General features: G+C 44.4%; 1 protein-coding gene across 1 annotated transcript in view; it reads left to right on the forward strand.

Annotated features, from left to right (window-relative positions):
- Positions 1–14,369, forward strand: part of LOC119398989 (fatty acid synthase-like) — a 94,611-nt gene that overhangs the window by 45,708 nt on the left and 34,534 nt on the right. The window contains exons 4-6 of the mRNA XM_049417490.1: positions 10,715–10,853; positions 12,693–13,019; positions 13,438–13,638. Of these exons, the coding sequence (XP_049273447.1) occupies positions 10,715–10,853; positions 12,693–13,019; positions 13,438–13,638 (667 nt within the window). The remainder of the gene's footprint in view (positions 1–10,714; positions 10,854–12,692; positions 13,020–13,437; positions 13,639–14,369) is intronic.

Raw genomic sequence — 14,369 nt, forward strand, 5'->3', positions numbered from 1 at the left:
TCCAGTACGCTGGCGACAGGGCTAGGATGCTTGAAGTCCCGGTCCCGGCATGGGATTAGCCAGGCAGGTGGCAACACCCTCTACAGGACCTGAATAAAGTTGTTTCCAATCATCCATGCAATTAAACTTTATGTCCTTGACCAGGCCGTTTACGCCCGGAGGTGGGCGGCCACCTATTTCCAGGTAGACGTGGGCTGGGGCCTAGCCCTCTTCATCAGCTGTAGCTGGTCCTCGGGTTTTGAGCTTGTCACCAATGCCTCCCACTGGTCCTCTCTTTTTGATTGGACAGGCGTTGTCTGTGGATTATTGTTACATTCCCAGACCATGTGGTAGAGTGTCTTCGGAAACTTGTAAAATTTGCAGACACTTACATGTGTTCCAGGATACATCGCATGCAGCGGAGTGCCGTGGAGTAACCACCCCACTTAAAACCGGCCCAGTATGACGGATCCTTCTCGGTTCAGTTTGCGACGTGGCGCTGATATATCCGCTTGTTTTTCTTGTAATGATCTACATTGACGCGGTAGTTTGCTTGCAGCCTTTCATCTGGTTCTGGTGGTAGACGATGTCCTGGTGAGCTTTTCCTGTGTACACGCTCTCGGGCGGCAACGTGAGCCGCTTGGTTTCGCACCAAAGACTGACTGGTTATCTATCATATGGCCTCTCAGTGTCGAGATCTGCGTCGTTTAGAGGAACCAGTTATCGGACATTAAAGGCGTACATTTGATTAGTGGTTTACAGGCTGCTGGCGCTTTGAAATACCGGACTAAAAATGGTGAAGGAATCGAGAGGCCCTTTTGTTGGTTAGAAAGAACCATATTAAACCAACAGGTAATGAAGTGAATGAGGCATTGGTGCGCTATTTGCAGTTTTGAATTGAAGATTAGCTATGAAATGAAAAGGAAGTACATGAATTAAAGTCGAGGAAAAAAAAAACAACTCCCTAATCGTTGGGAACAGTGCCCACAACCATCGAACAATGAATGATTTGGGTTCATTTTGGTTTATCAGTATTTCTGTTGAAGGTTTCGGGTTCACCAGAGCTTATCGGTGAGCTTATAGGCCGGGGCTTATCCGTTCTCCGGGACTTATCGGCTCATCTGTTGAGCCAGGCCTTCATGATGCTATCGAACAAAGAGTTCGCCTTCCCGAGTAGCCCGTGTAGTAACGCCCATTAAAGTTATCTTATATGTTTCTCTGTTAAACATGTAAATGTGATAGCGCATTTTGTTTGCTTTGGCCGCCTGGTGTGTTTGCGGCGATGAGGTATTTGAATTACTTTTTATTTCAAGATAAACCATTTGAGAGTTGTGCGAATTAATGCTGTCTCTTGCTTGTCTTTCTTTAGTTTTGAGCATATAGTACGAATGATGAAAATGTTACGTGAGTACAAGACGACCGTAATAATAAAGATTCTAAGATATCATTGAAACAATCATAATAAAGGTCACTAAATGTAAACGTTGTTAACGGCATCATTGCACTCAGAGGAATTCTTGCGCTGCCACGTTTAGTTCTTTGGCCGCACAGTAAAGTACTTGCGATCCATAGCACGGCTTTCAAATCGCTAGGTTTTCTTGAGTAAAGCATTAATAAACGTTGCCTAGCTACGCCGAAGTCAGGTCAAAAACCATTCGAAACGTAAAATAAACGCTGCCCAGTCACGCCAAAGCCAGGTTAAAAACCATTCGAAACGTATAGATGTTTTTTAACCGCGTGGTTTTAGCTTTTGTCCTTCGTGGCTCTGATATTTATTATCGGTTTTAAGGGTGCCTTCTAGTTTCACTTTTGGCTGCCGTCATTTTTAACGTTCGCAATTAGAGATTTTATGAAGAGGACTCACCAAGGTGATGATGCATTTGACCTGATAGACGAAAGACCTCATAAAATAAACACCTGTTTTTGTTCAAGCCGACCAATGTGTATAGGTATCGGTATGTAGGCAGTTCGCTGCCGCTAAAGCTTTGTACTGGCGTCGAACAGTCAGCGGGTATCGATACAATCACGTGAAAGGAGCATATGTATAGAGCGGCGGCGTCTATTATAGACATACTTCTCACGGGCTGCTGCAGCGGAAAGAGCATTGGGTTCTCTACGTTGCCACCCACTCCTGCGCATCACAGAGCACCTGCTTGAACGTTGGTATCGATTTCGTGTTTCCACTAGGTAGGGTTCGTTTGTATTTTGTGTTATATGCTTAAGGTCTAAGGTGCGTTCGCAAGGAGAAGTGTTTTTTTAATCCTTTTTGATACATGATACAGGGGAACAGTGTGGCGGACAACCTCCCCCCTCCCCCTTGCTTAATTAGTCAACCCACCTGCGAGTTACGATTCGCAGGCGCATATTCCTTGAATCTATATTGAGTATGCCTGTGCGGGTGTCACGGCTCCCTTCATGGGACAAAAGCATACCCGGTTATAACCTAAGAAAAAAATGTCACCTACGCCCACAATCATCGTTATCCCTCTCACAGAGAACATGCATAAGGGATCCATCCAATAGCCACTACTCATTTTCGTGACGTCAAGCACTTCACGAGAGTTTCAGATAGCTGACTTTCACATACAGACCCACGTTTGTGTCGCTGGTTTTAGTTCAGAAACTTGAACGTCCTAGTAAATTTCGTCAGGGATTCTGACATCGCTGCGCAGCTCAACGTAATGTTCTAAGTAGTAACGATGAACCTTTAATTCTAAGTACTTGCATTAGCCGAGAAAAAGTACTTACGGTTCGAGCGGAAACAAGCTAGTCTAACAGGGATGCAAGGTAGATGTGCAAGGTTCTGCGGGCGGAGGTGCCATTTTTCTTTAGGTAGTAACCGAGGGCATACCTTAGTACGTTGCAAATGCCAAGTCTAGGAGACTTCCGTCACAGTTACGGATATGCCATTCAAAGAGTGACACATGTCTTCGTAATGACTCGCAACTTCCTCGAAAGGAGGTATTACTACGACTCATACCGCAAGGCTGTCGTTCGTTAATTCAGGTGGGTTAGAATTAACCCTGCTGAATAGCTTTGAAGAGGGTATTTTCGGCAATCAGCTTTAATCGCCAGCTCTTTTGTCGACAGGGTGATCAAAAAATACTTGTTAAAATGGACTTGCTATACGCACTTCTTATATTCAGTTTAACGCCATGCTGGTTCTCCGGGAATTTTAAAGGAGGAGATAAGTTTTTTTTTTCTTTTTTTTTTTTTTTGATAGGCCAGTATCACCCTACGCGTTGGAGTACAGATAGAGAGAGAGAAGTTTTCGAGGAAGGCAGAGAGGTCAGCCCGATTACTGGCTGGAATGTTTTATACGCCCAGTGAATAAAATTTGCTGAATCTCATTCAGCAAACGTTTCGCAGTCGGTACTTGTAGGAGGTACAGTACTGACTGATTGAAACGCGACATCGTTCGTTTAGTATAACGACTGCTACGAGCAATTTCTCGTTACGGTCGCGTCATGTCGCTGCAAATCTGGCCGCTGGAGGTAATGTTGGCTTTCGTGCAAACATTCGAGCCAAAATTACACCGATAAGGCACCAACTGAAGACGCTGGAAGAGAAAGTACGTCCGTTACTTAGCCCTAGATTTTCATGTTTCAATCAGTGAGTACCGTGCGTTTCTTGGGAACTTCGTCGTTTTTACTGAAGTTGTATGGTTATACAAGCTTTAAAAGATCAGTTTTTTTTTTAAATTAGCGTATTGCTTATTTCAAACTTAAATACCCGATGCTAAATGTTTAGCACGGTTACACATAATTTATGTGCCTTCGTTACGGCTCTGTCAAGCCATGTGCTCTTAATTCACTCGAAGAAATCATTGTTTTCTACAGTTACATAAACGAAAGAAGGGGAATGGTTAAAATGCTCGTTTTATTTGTTAAACGCAACTTCATGAAACCAACTGACAATGAAGCCAAGGAATTTATAGGGGACACTATTCGTGATCTTTTAGCTGTACTGCAGTAATAATGATATAACTTTCAAGAAATTAAAGTGAACGGAAAGACAATTTGCCGCCGGTAGGAACCGAACCTACGACCTTCGGATAGCGCGTTCTATATGTTCTATCAATTGAGCTGCGGCGGCGCGTTATCCGAAGGTCGTAGGTTGGATCCCTACGGGCGGCAAGTAGCCTTTTCGTTCACTTTAATTTCTTGACATTTATATCGTATTTACTGCGCTACAGTTAAAAGGCTACATATAACGTTCCTTATACATTCATTGGCTGCGTTGTCCGTTGGTTTCATTACGTGGTGTCTAAAGATAGGGAGAGAGAAATCTAATGCGGAAAGGCAGGGAGGTTAACCGGAAGATAAATATCAGGTTTGCTACCCTGCACTGGGGAAGGGGAGACAGAAAAGTAAGCGAGAGAGGAATGGGATAGAGAGGGAGGGAAGTAGAAACAAACAAACACGCATACACACACACACACGCACACAGGAGTGTCATAATCCTTCAACGAGGCGGGACGCTCGCAGAAACTTCGAGACCTAATAATATACAGCTTCTGCTCATGATCACCGAGTTGTTTGCAACAGCTCTAAGAAACATTAGTTACTGAAGCACGACTGCCGCGCGATCAACTTAAACGTTTGCGTGTGTCTAAACCTAAAGAGTAAAATGGCAACATCCGTGACATAGTTTAAGTTCACGTTCATTGGGAACGGCGACAACACCTGGTGACAGGTGTTTTTCACGCGTGCCTTCCATCGCTAGGTTGCACCGTGTTCGCCGGAAGTATGTGCAAAGGCCTCCTCTCAAAAACAATGCTGTTCATGCTGTTGTATAGTGTTATTTTGATGCTATTTGCTTCTTTTTTTTCGTTACTAGGTGTCTATACCACTGTCCTAGAAGCTGGCGCCAATTTTTGCAACAAAAAATAACAAGCTTTAACACGACAACACATGTGATGCATTAAACTAACGGCTCATCATCGCAGAGATTGCTTCAATTATTAGAAAAACATTCCTCGCTTATTACGTCTCGTTTGATCTTGGAACGGGTCTCAGACAGTGGCCAATGGTATGGTGGTGGTGATAACAAAATCTACAATACAGCGACGGGCAATTTCGTTTCACTGGACTTAAACCAAACTCTAGAACCTAGCATTACCACGGGCAGTGTTCGCAGTAAATTCATGATGGTTGGCGTTTAAAGTTACCAACAACCAATTTTTATGGTGCCTTTTTTATGGTACCATTCAGCGTGCCTAATCACAAAATGGTAACGCAGAAAACAGGGTGAAACATTTATAATAGCAATTTTTTATCTGCGGCGATTGTGAAGACTTGCACAGGACAGATGCTGCAAACAGTGGGAGGCGAGCGCGACAGCGGCTCGTAATCGTGCGCTGCGTTTTGCTGAGCATGCGTGCACTCCGCGCGCATGCGCCGCGGCTCGACACGTTGTACTGGTTGCCTATGGTTGCCGTGAGTGCAGCGCCGCTTCTCAGCGTCAACTCTTTTTTTTACCTCGTGAGGAGCACAGAAATAGAGTGGAGAGGGAAAATTATATTGTAGTGGGGAAGAGAGACAGCGAGACAGCATCGAGTAGGAGTGGAAGAAGAGCGAGACGAAGAGCCGAGAGCGCGGGTGACAGTTTTTCAGCCGCTGAACCCAGGCCTTTGGTTTTGTGAATAAACCCCCTTATAATTTGGTGGAGGTGCTTTGCCATTCGCTATTCTCGACGTAGCCACCGGCGTTACGAACCTATTTGTCGCGAATCCCTTGCCGTCTACATCACAGTTACTCCGCGGAGAATGCATTGGCACATATCAAGAGTTGGACGCTTCCTCTATCTTCGGCCTTGGCGGCGCGAGTGACTTGCTCCTTAATGCACTGACACCATCTGCCTGTACGCCTGATCGCCCGACTATTAATGCGTTTGGACTCTCAATTGATGGCGACCTTGAAGGGGAACACCGAGAGCAACTCCTCGAACTTCTGCACCAGTTTCGCGGCTCGTTTGACTGCCAGCAGACGTCGTTAGGTCGAACACACACCGTTGTCCATCACATTAACACAGGCTCGCAAGCGCCTCTGCGACAGCGCCCCCACCGCGTGTCTCCTGCTGAGCGTCGTGTGATCACCGACCAAGTGGATGACATGCTTCAACGCGGCGTCATTCGGCCGTCCAGCAGTCCCTGGTCGTCACTTGTCCTCGTGAAAAAAAAAGACGGCTCTTCGTCTTGGTCTTCTTCCACTCCTACTCGATGCTGTCTCGCTGTCTCTTTTCCCCACTACAATATGCACACTCCAATTTTGAGCGCTAATTATGGTGCGCCTAAAGCCACCAAAGTACGTGCAGTAAACGGAACGACACCATAACGAAGCATCAACCCTAGTAGCACGAATTGTTGCTGCAATGTTGTCACAATGTTGCGAATGTTGTTGAATGTTGTGCAACATTTCACAACATTGCGTCAATGTTGTCAGATGTTGTTCAACATTCAACAACGTTCACCAATGTTTAGGTAACGTTGCATTTTTTATGTTAATACAATGTTGTCAAATGTTGACAGACGTTGGCCCATATTTGACCACACGGCTGGAACATCGCCGCCGCAACTGCAAAACAACTGTAACTGCAAAACCGGTATTATTTCCGTGGCATGAACAGTTAAATTTAAAAGATTTCTCAGCTGCTTGCGCAAAATAAAGATGCCATTGCTGCACTGCTGCCTGAAATGAAAGCGTGCGCGTACACGTGCACAGCGCATATTCAAAATAGATTTATACGATACGTACCTCGTGTTAAATATGCACTTTCATAAATTATCCCACTGACGCGTTGATTCTGGCGCAGTGGTGCCGCAGGGGCAAGCGGCATATAAAAGTGAAACCGAAACAAAAAGCGGAGCCTTTGCTTATCAGCGGCAGTCCTACGGTTAGTGACATCGTTAATGGCAGAGAACAGTTTCCCGCAGAAAGTTGTGCGCGATGTTTGAGCTCTTCGTGGCGCTTAGATGAAGACTACGAGAATACTGCGTTGGAAAGAGAACGGTAAGTCTTTTGTTGATTTATATATTATAACATCAATTATTGTCCGGTTAGTGGTCACTCGCAGAATATTCCGTGGTTTGCTCCTTTTCCTGCCTTGGCTACTTCGCGGGCGAAAAATGCAGCGGGTGAAGTGCGCATTGAGTTAAGTAGGCGACAGGCAAAAGCGTTGAACAATAGCTGAAGATGTTCGTCATGAGCTCGTTAGCTGTTTCGATGCAAGTGACGACTGTCGCAGCGACGATCACTCGGTGAACGAGTCAGCAAAGCGCGGGAATGAAGTTCCGTTTTCTGACCCAACTGCTCGGCGCCCGCAGTTGCACGGCGCGCTCAGTTTACCGTGCGCATCAATCACAGGCGAACGTGATGTTAGTGGCTTTTATTCTTCGTCTGGCACTGAATCAGCCGCTTCCACCTTGCCTAACGCCGGACACCCTTAGTTTTGTACGTTGAATATAGAGATAAGTTTTGCCGGTACTCATGTATGGCAATTAATGCATTCATTTTTTACCACTGAAACTGTTAACGGTGCTGTGGTGCTTTATTCAGAACCACCAATAGGAAAGAAATAATCGTGAGTTTCAGGATGTGTTATTTTATTTTTGTTTTCGTAAGGCCTTTAACACAATTGCAGGTTGAGCCAAATTGGTGTTGTAGATTTGTAGGCAAATTAGCAAGACCTAAGTGCTTCAAGTGACTTAAGTCTGTTGCTTTATTCTACCAATTTAGTTTGTGCCCTTTTCTTTTTTCTCCAGAGAGGCAGTGCCAGCCTGTATTCGACCTGCGGTTCTCTGACTGTTCATCTTGTCGCCTTGTTTGCATTACAGCACCATGTACAGTGCGCACACTACTACAAATGTGCACCAGAAAGGACTTACTGCACCAACGTGATCTCAAACCACGTTTTGTTTAAATTCTTTCAACTTTCAGTTCTCTCTATTGTTTTTTTTTTGTAGAGTTAAGATAGCTTCCAAAGGGCAACTTGCACTGATGTTTGTTCGTTCCATGCAATTATAATACCTCAGTGTTGTATCAAGCGTGTCGTTACAGAATTGATGTTAAGACACTTGATGATTTATAGTTGCGGGTGCCAATCCCGCAGAACTATTGCTTTATTTCTCCTGTGCCACTTTTTGTTTGGGATATTTCAAAAGGGAAAGTTGTTCTTTGGATTATTCACACTATTTTGTAATATTACAGCATCTTGTCAAGCCTGCCTTTGCAGCTTTGTTAATTTTAAGAACACTTGATGAATGGCCACATAGTTATAAGTACCAGCCTTGCAAGGTTATTTCTTAAATTCTCATCTGTCACATTTTGTCTTTCTAGGTTACTTTAAAAGGGGCTAAGATGCACTCACATTTTGTCATACTATTTTGTAATATTACCTTATCTAGTGAAGCGTGCCTTCACAGCTTTGTTGATATCAGAGTGACGTTCATATGGGGCCACATTGTTACGGGTGCCAGCTTTGCAAGATTATTTCTTACTTTCTCCTGCATCACATTTTGCCTTTCTCGGTTACCTCAAAAGGGGCAAGTTGCACTTATGTTTGTTCATGCATTTTGCAATATTGCAGTGTCTAGTCAAGCATGCCTTGCCTTCACAGGTCTGTTCATGATAAAAATTTGATAAGTGACCACACAGTTATCGGTACTATTCCTCCAGGATTATTTCTCACTTTCTCCTGTGTCACATTTTGTCTGTCTGGACTATCTTTAAAAGGGCAACTTGCACCTATGTTTGTTCATGCCATGTTGTAGTGCTACAGTATCTAGTCAAGCCTGCCTTCACAGCTTTGTCGATGTTAAAACTAGGGGCCACATAATTATGGGTACCAGTGCTGCAGGACTGATGCTTAGTTTCTCCTGTGCTACATTTTCTTTAGGAGATTTCAAAAAGGAAAGTGCAAGTGCTCTTAGGTTTGCTCACTTTTTTTGTAATATTACAGTATCTAGTCAAGCCTGACTTTGCAGCTTTGTTAATGTTAAGAACACTTCATGAATGGCCACGCAGGTACCAGACTTCCAAGATTATTGCTCACTTATTCCTGTGTCACATTTTGTCTTGTCAGAACTGCTAGAATGTCTTGAAGAGGCCAAGTTTGTTGACACTATTTTGTAATGTTACTGTACGCAGTATTTTCTTTTTCTTTATATTCCTAGTTTCACTGTAAGACCAGCATTGGTGCCAATATTCTGGTTTTTTATTCTGTTTGTTTACCTTTTCTGTTGTACAAGGTGTAAATGTGATTTCGTTCATTGCAAGAATTTAGGGTCATTTATTCATCGACATTAGTGGCCATTTTCATTGAAAATGTCGCACAGCTAGCCGCAATAGGCCCCTCATCAAAGATTGTGATCAGCATTGATGAATGGAAATGTTTCTGCTGTATTGCTATTCTGGACAGGTACATTTGTTTTGAAGAATATGTAACCTTATATTTTCTTAGAAAAAAATTGTAGTGTTATTTGATTCTGGGAAACTCAAACCAAGCTTATGCGTCTTTTCTCTTCTGGGTAATAAATCTTTGCATTACTTTTCATGTTGTTAATTCTGAGTGATTAACCCATGTCTAGGAACGTCCATGCCACTAGGAAGTTCACTGTAATCGCTGCTATAGTGGATTAATTCACTGCTGCCCTTAAACTATATTGCCGACAACATACTGCAAGCACCGAGATGCATGTATTGCATAAGAAACATGGAGGAATAATTCTTCCTTTTGCACAGTGATATATGTTAGGCTAATATAAAGTGTTCTGTTTACACCTTTTGGCAAATATTACTGCTATAGTAACCATTGACTGGCAACAAGTAGATGTGCATGTAACACAGCTGTTCAATTGAGACTGGCTTCATGACCACTGATGTAAAGCATCATTACATATCATGTAATGCAGGAATTTATTTTCCTCTCTGCCATTGGCGGTTGCACTCTGTCACTTGCTGTTTCTATAGGCATGACGAAATCGAGATACCTATGGTTGAGGGACGTGCATGAAAAGGGAGCCGTTAACACCACACCAGTGCCTTGAAGCGAATGTGGCCGAATGTTGGCATATGTTGCAGTTACACAAAAGTTTCCCAAATGTTGCAGTAACGTCCAAGCAGCACGGCGAGAATGTTGCTGTATGTAGCAATTACGTTACTCAAAGGTTGCCGTTATGTTGTTGAAACTTTGAAGTAGCATTGCAAGAATGTTGCATCAACGTTTCTGTATGTCGCACTTCAGTTGCACTAAGGCTGCCGAAATGTTGTGGCAGCTTTCAAGCAGCATTGCGAAAACGTTTCATCAACGTTGCTGCAAGTTGCTAAGTTACTAAAGGTTGTCTAAGTGTTGCAGCAACTTTTAAGCAGCATTGCGAAAATGTTTCGTCAACGTTGTGGCAATGTTGCTTTGAATGTTGCGCGAATGCTACCAAAAGCGGACATTAGCCACGTTGTGGCAATGTTGGGAGGCAACATTGCAGCAACGTTGTGGCAACAATGCGTGCTACTAGGGAAGGCTCTACCTCTGGGATGCTCGACACACCGGTCATTTGTAACTTTTAAACGCTATCTAAAAACATAATCCCACTCAAATCGCAAAAAAAAGGATGTTTCATCTGTCGCTATAATCCACGCTCTTTTCATTTCCACCAGGATCTCTTGCCACGCTCTGGCCATTTAGTTGTCGGTGCCTTAAAAAAAGTGCTCGTTCACGTAAGCCATTTTCGCAACCGCAGGAAATCATGACGAAGGAAGACATCGTCATCACCGGCATCTCGGCAAGGTACCCGCAAGCAGACAGCTTGTCAGAGTTGAAAGAGAAGCTCTTCGCGGGCGTGGACCTTATCACCTACGATGAGGCCCGTTGGACGCCAGGTAGGCAAAAGGCTTGGGAAAATGAGAGGGACACTTTGGGATGGCATTGTAATTTGCTCAGGGTTTTGCTATATATTTTATTATATACGTTCGGACTAAAGTGCATGCATGCCTTTATATTATATTTCTACGCTAACGGCGATATCTTGGAACTATACTGCCCCATCGCGGTTAGCTAGCACCTGGCCAAGCTGTTTAGACCGGCATTTTGCCCTAGCATCCATTTCCAATGTATACTTTAGAATAAGGCGACTTGACTGAATGATCGAAAGCTGCATTCCCTAGGCGTGAACATGGCGCCATCACAAACTTTCATAGCGGGAACGCGTGTGCGTCGTCGCGAACTGCGCGCGCTGTTCATTTTTACGAGGTCCCTAAATATACGTCGACGCAGAATAGTGGGGCGGATGAGGGCAACTGCTTTTGGCAATAAATCTCGTAAATAACCTTCAGTACGACTGCCTCGTCATTCGTGTAGCAACATTTCAGCATCACTTAGCCTAATTAGTTAGGCTACTGAGTTACGAGAACGCGTGCCAGACCGCGAGGGCTTAGGTTATACGAAAGGTGCCTTAAGATTAAGCGTTTACCGGCCTCTTAATGCTGGTATCTTTAAATTTTTAACACCAGGAAGTAATGTAAATGTGTTAAGATTAGCAAGCGTCGTGCTATGCGTCAGCGTCCAGTTCAAAGGCGCGCCAACGAATGAAAATGCATCGAATGAAGCGTAGCGAAAGACAAGGGAAAGTCTCCCGTGCTTGCACCACCATAGTGCAGTTCGCAGCGCCGCCATCGGTGCCGCTGCGAAGAAAGAAAGAAAGAAAGAAAGAAAGAAAGAAAGAAAGAAAGAAAGAAAGAAAGAAAGAAAGAAAGAAAGAAGAAAGAAAGAAAGAAAGAAAGGCAGTTAGGCACGCACACGCAAAGTGCGCTGCACTGTAGGGGCCCGGCTTGTCGTTCATCCAGTGGTCACGCAGCGGTCAATAAAGACCTAAAACAAGGCTAACAGTTAACGCTGAAAACCAGAGCAAAATGAACTAAGAAGGTCTATAATAATGTGACCTGCCGGAAATAACGCAAAATTTTTCCCAGTAATTTACCTGAAATCGCGAAAAACGCTTGCGAATCATCCGGCTGGTACTCGCGCCGCGCAAGAGAGGGCGCCACTGCCTCGGCAAGCGCGCGATTGCCAAGGGAATATATAGCTGGGTTGCCCGTGCTACGTGCTTCTTCCGGTTGCCCGTTAGTGGATGATTTAGAACTTCACCAGGCCCTACACAAGAATGACATTGGCGCATGACTTTTTTTTTTTTTCGGAGAATAGCTTTTTGGAGCCTAAGCCGCTGCGCGGGGACATTCGTATGGTACTAATGAATTGCATGATGTACAGAAGCACCCAGTAAACCAGGAAAGGTTTGATATATAGCGTATTCAATCAATCAGTCAATCAATCAATCAATCAATCAATCAATCAATCAATCAATTTTTATTTCAAGTTCTCTTATTCCATGAAAATACACAACACTGGTTAGACCCATAGCCACTGGATGGTATAGGGGGACTAAATAAATATGCATTAAAAAAAACAGATTGTGTTAACAAACCAGATATTTTATAAGTACACTTCATTCATAACCAGAAAAAAAATGGAGCAAAATATAAAAAGGAAACATATCTGTGATAGGCCAATTGCATATCGTGCAACATGTTGCATGCATGCAACGGATTGTATATATACTATACATCAAATATAAATACGGAGAAGTACGCAAACAATGTCAAGTATGATTCTGTTACACATATTCTGTTCAAGAGAGATTCTGTTCAACTTCTCGCCTGCAGGATTTCTCGGTGTGCCCGAGAGAAAGGGAACCATCAAAGACTTGTCGCGGTTCGACGCGAGCTTCTTCGGAGTGCCGCCCAAACAAGTCCAGCTCATGGACCCCCAGCTGCGTAACATGTTGGAGACCTCGTATGAAGCCATCATGGACGCCGGCTACGACCCTGCGACGTTGCGGGGTCGCAAGATCGGCGTCTTCGTCGGCTGCGGACAGTCCGAGACGATCACTGCATTTGGCGGAGACTCGGCAACTATCGACGGCTACATTGTGACCGGGTCGGCGCTTCACATGTTCTCGAACCGGGTCTCCTATTGCCTCGACTTTAGCGGTATGCGACTACGAAAGGACTTCGTGAATATGTGATTTTCTGTGGCTTGAGTGATTTAAACGAGCTCTCCCTAGATGCTCTTCTAAGTAATTTTTTTTTCATTACTGTGATTTTCTCGAATTCTATTATCTGAGAAAAACTGCATGCGCGGTATATGGTACACGCATGCAGTTTCGGCCTACGTGGTAGACGCCCACGTGGAATCCGGCCCACGTGGTAGACACCCATTTGGGCCGGATGAGCAGGTGGCGCTCAATGCCTGCGCATGCTGTGACTCTAGCGCATGCGCATATAAGTTCTTGAGTCTCTTTTGGTTTCCCCCGCAGTCACTGATCTCTTCTCTTGAGCTCGCGTTTACATGACTACCTTCGTTTATCAGACTGGTTATTCAGGTATCTTATCCCCTTCTCTGAACCAGGACCAAGCCTCACAGTTGACTCGGCATCAGCCTCAACCATGCAAGCATTGAGCCTCGCCCTGCACTCTCTTCGCTCGGGTGAATGCGAGGCCGCCATCGTGGGGGGATCAAATATCATGCTCAATCCGCTGTCAACACTGGCAGAGTTCCGCTTCGGCATGCTCTCAGTGGATGGAAAGAGCAAGACGTTCAATGCTAACGGTGAGCGTTTCACTGACTTCTCTGTTTTTTTTTTTCGAGCGAAGTTCTTTCTGAGTAACTACATTTCGGTGGCGGCGGCGTTGTACGCCGAAATCCCGGCTGCGGCGAGCGTACAGAAATTCGGCCCTCGAAGGTGCCGCCGACCACAAGCGTACTTTTCGGAGCATACGCCCGGAGCATATTTCCGAAAGAAAGTATGCTCCGTTTTGCGGTAATTGATGCTCTCTCGATCGCGGGTTTATCGGTGATCAGCCGTTTCTGATATGGCAGTGTGATCTCTTACACAGGCCATTTGTCACTTCACGTTGCCACACTTCATTGTTGCCTGAATATGAACGCATTACCGTCGTTGTTGCATGTGGCAACTCAATTATTGCGCTGTTAAGCACGTGTACGAAGGTCCAATTCCAGGTATGGAGGAAGGACAAAGTTAGGAGGGAACATTGCGCAATGCGATAGAAAGAAAGAAAGAGAGAGAGAAAGAAACAACAAAGAAGTAAAGAAAGAAAGAAAGAAAGAGAGAAAGAAAGAAAGAAAAAGAAAGAAAGGAAGAAAGAAAGAGCGAAAGAAAGAAAGAAAGAAAGAAAGAAAGAAAGAAAGAAAGAAAGAAAGAAAGAAAGAAAGAAAGAAAGAAAGAAAGAAAGAAAGAAAGAAAGAAAGAAAGAAAGAAAAGCATGCCGTCAGGCACGCAAACGCCAAGCTGTGCTTGCCCCAGTTTGCTCGGCATCGGA

Source organism: Rhipicephalus sanguineus, chromosome 7, assembly GCF_013339695.2.
Source record: "Rhipicephalus sanguineus isolate Rsan-2018 chromosome 7, BIME_Rsan_1.4, whole genome shotgun sequence".
Classification (NCBI taxonomy): Eukaryota; Metazoa; Arthropoda; class Arachnida; order Ixodida; family Ixodidae; genus Rhipicephalus; species Rhipicephalus sanguineus.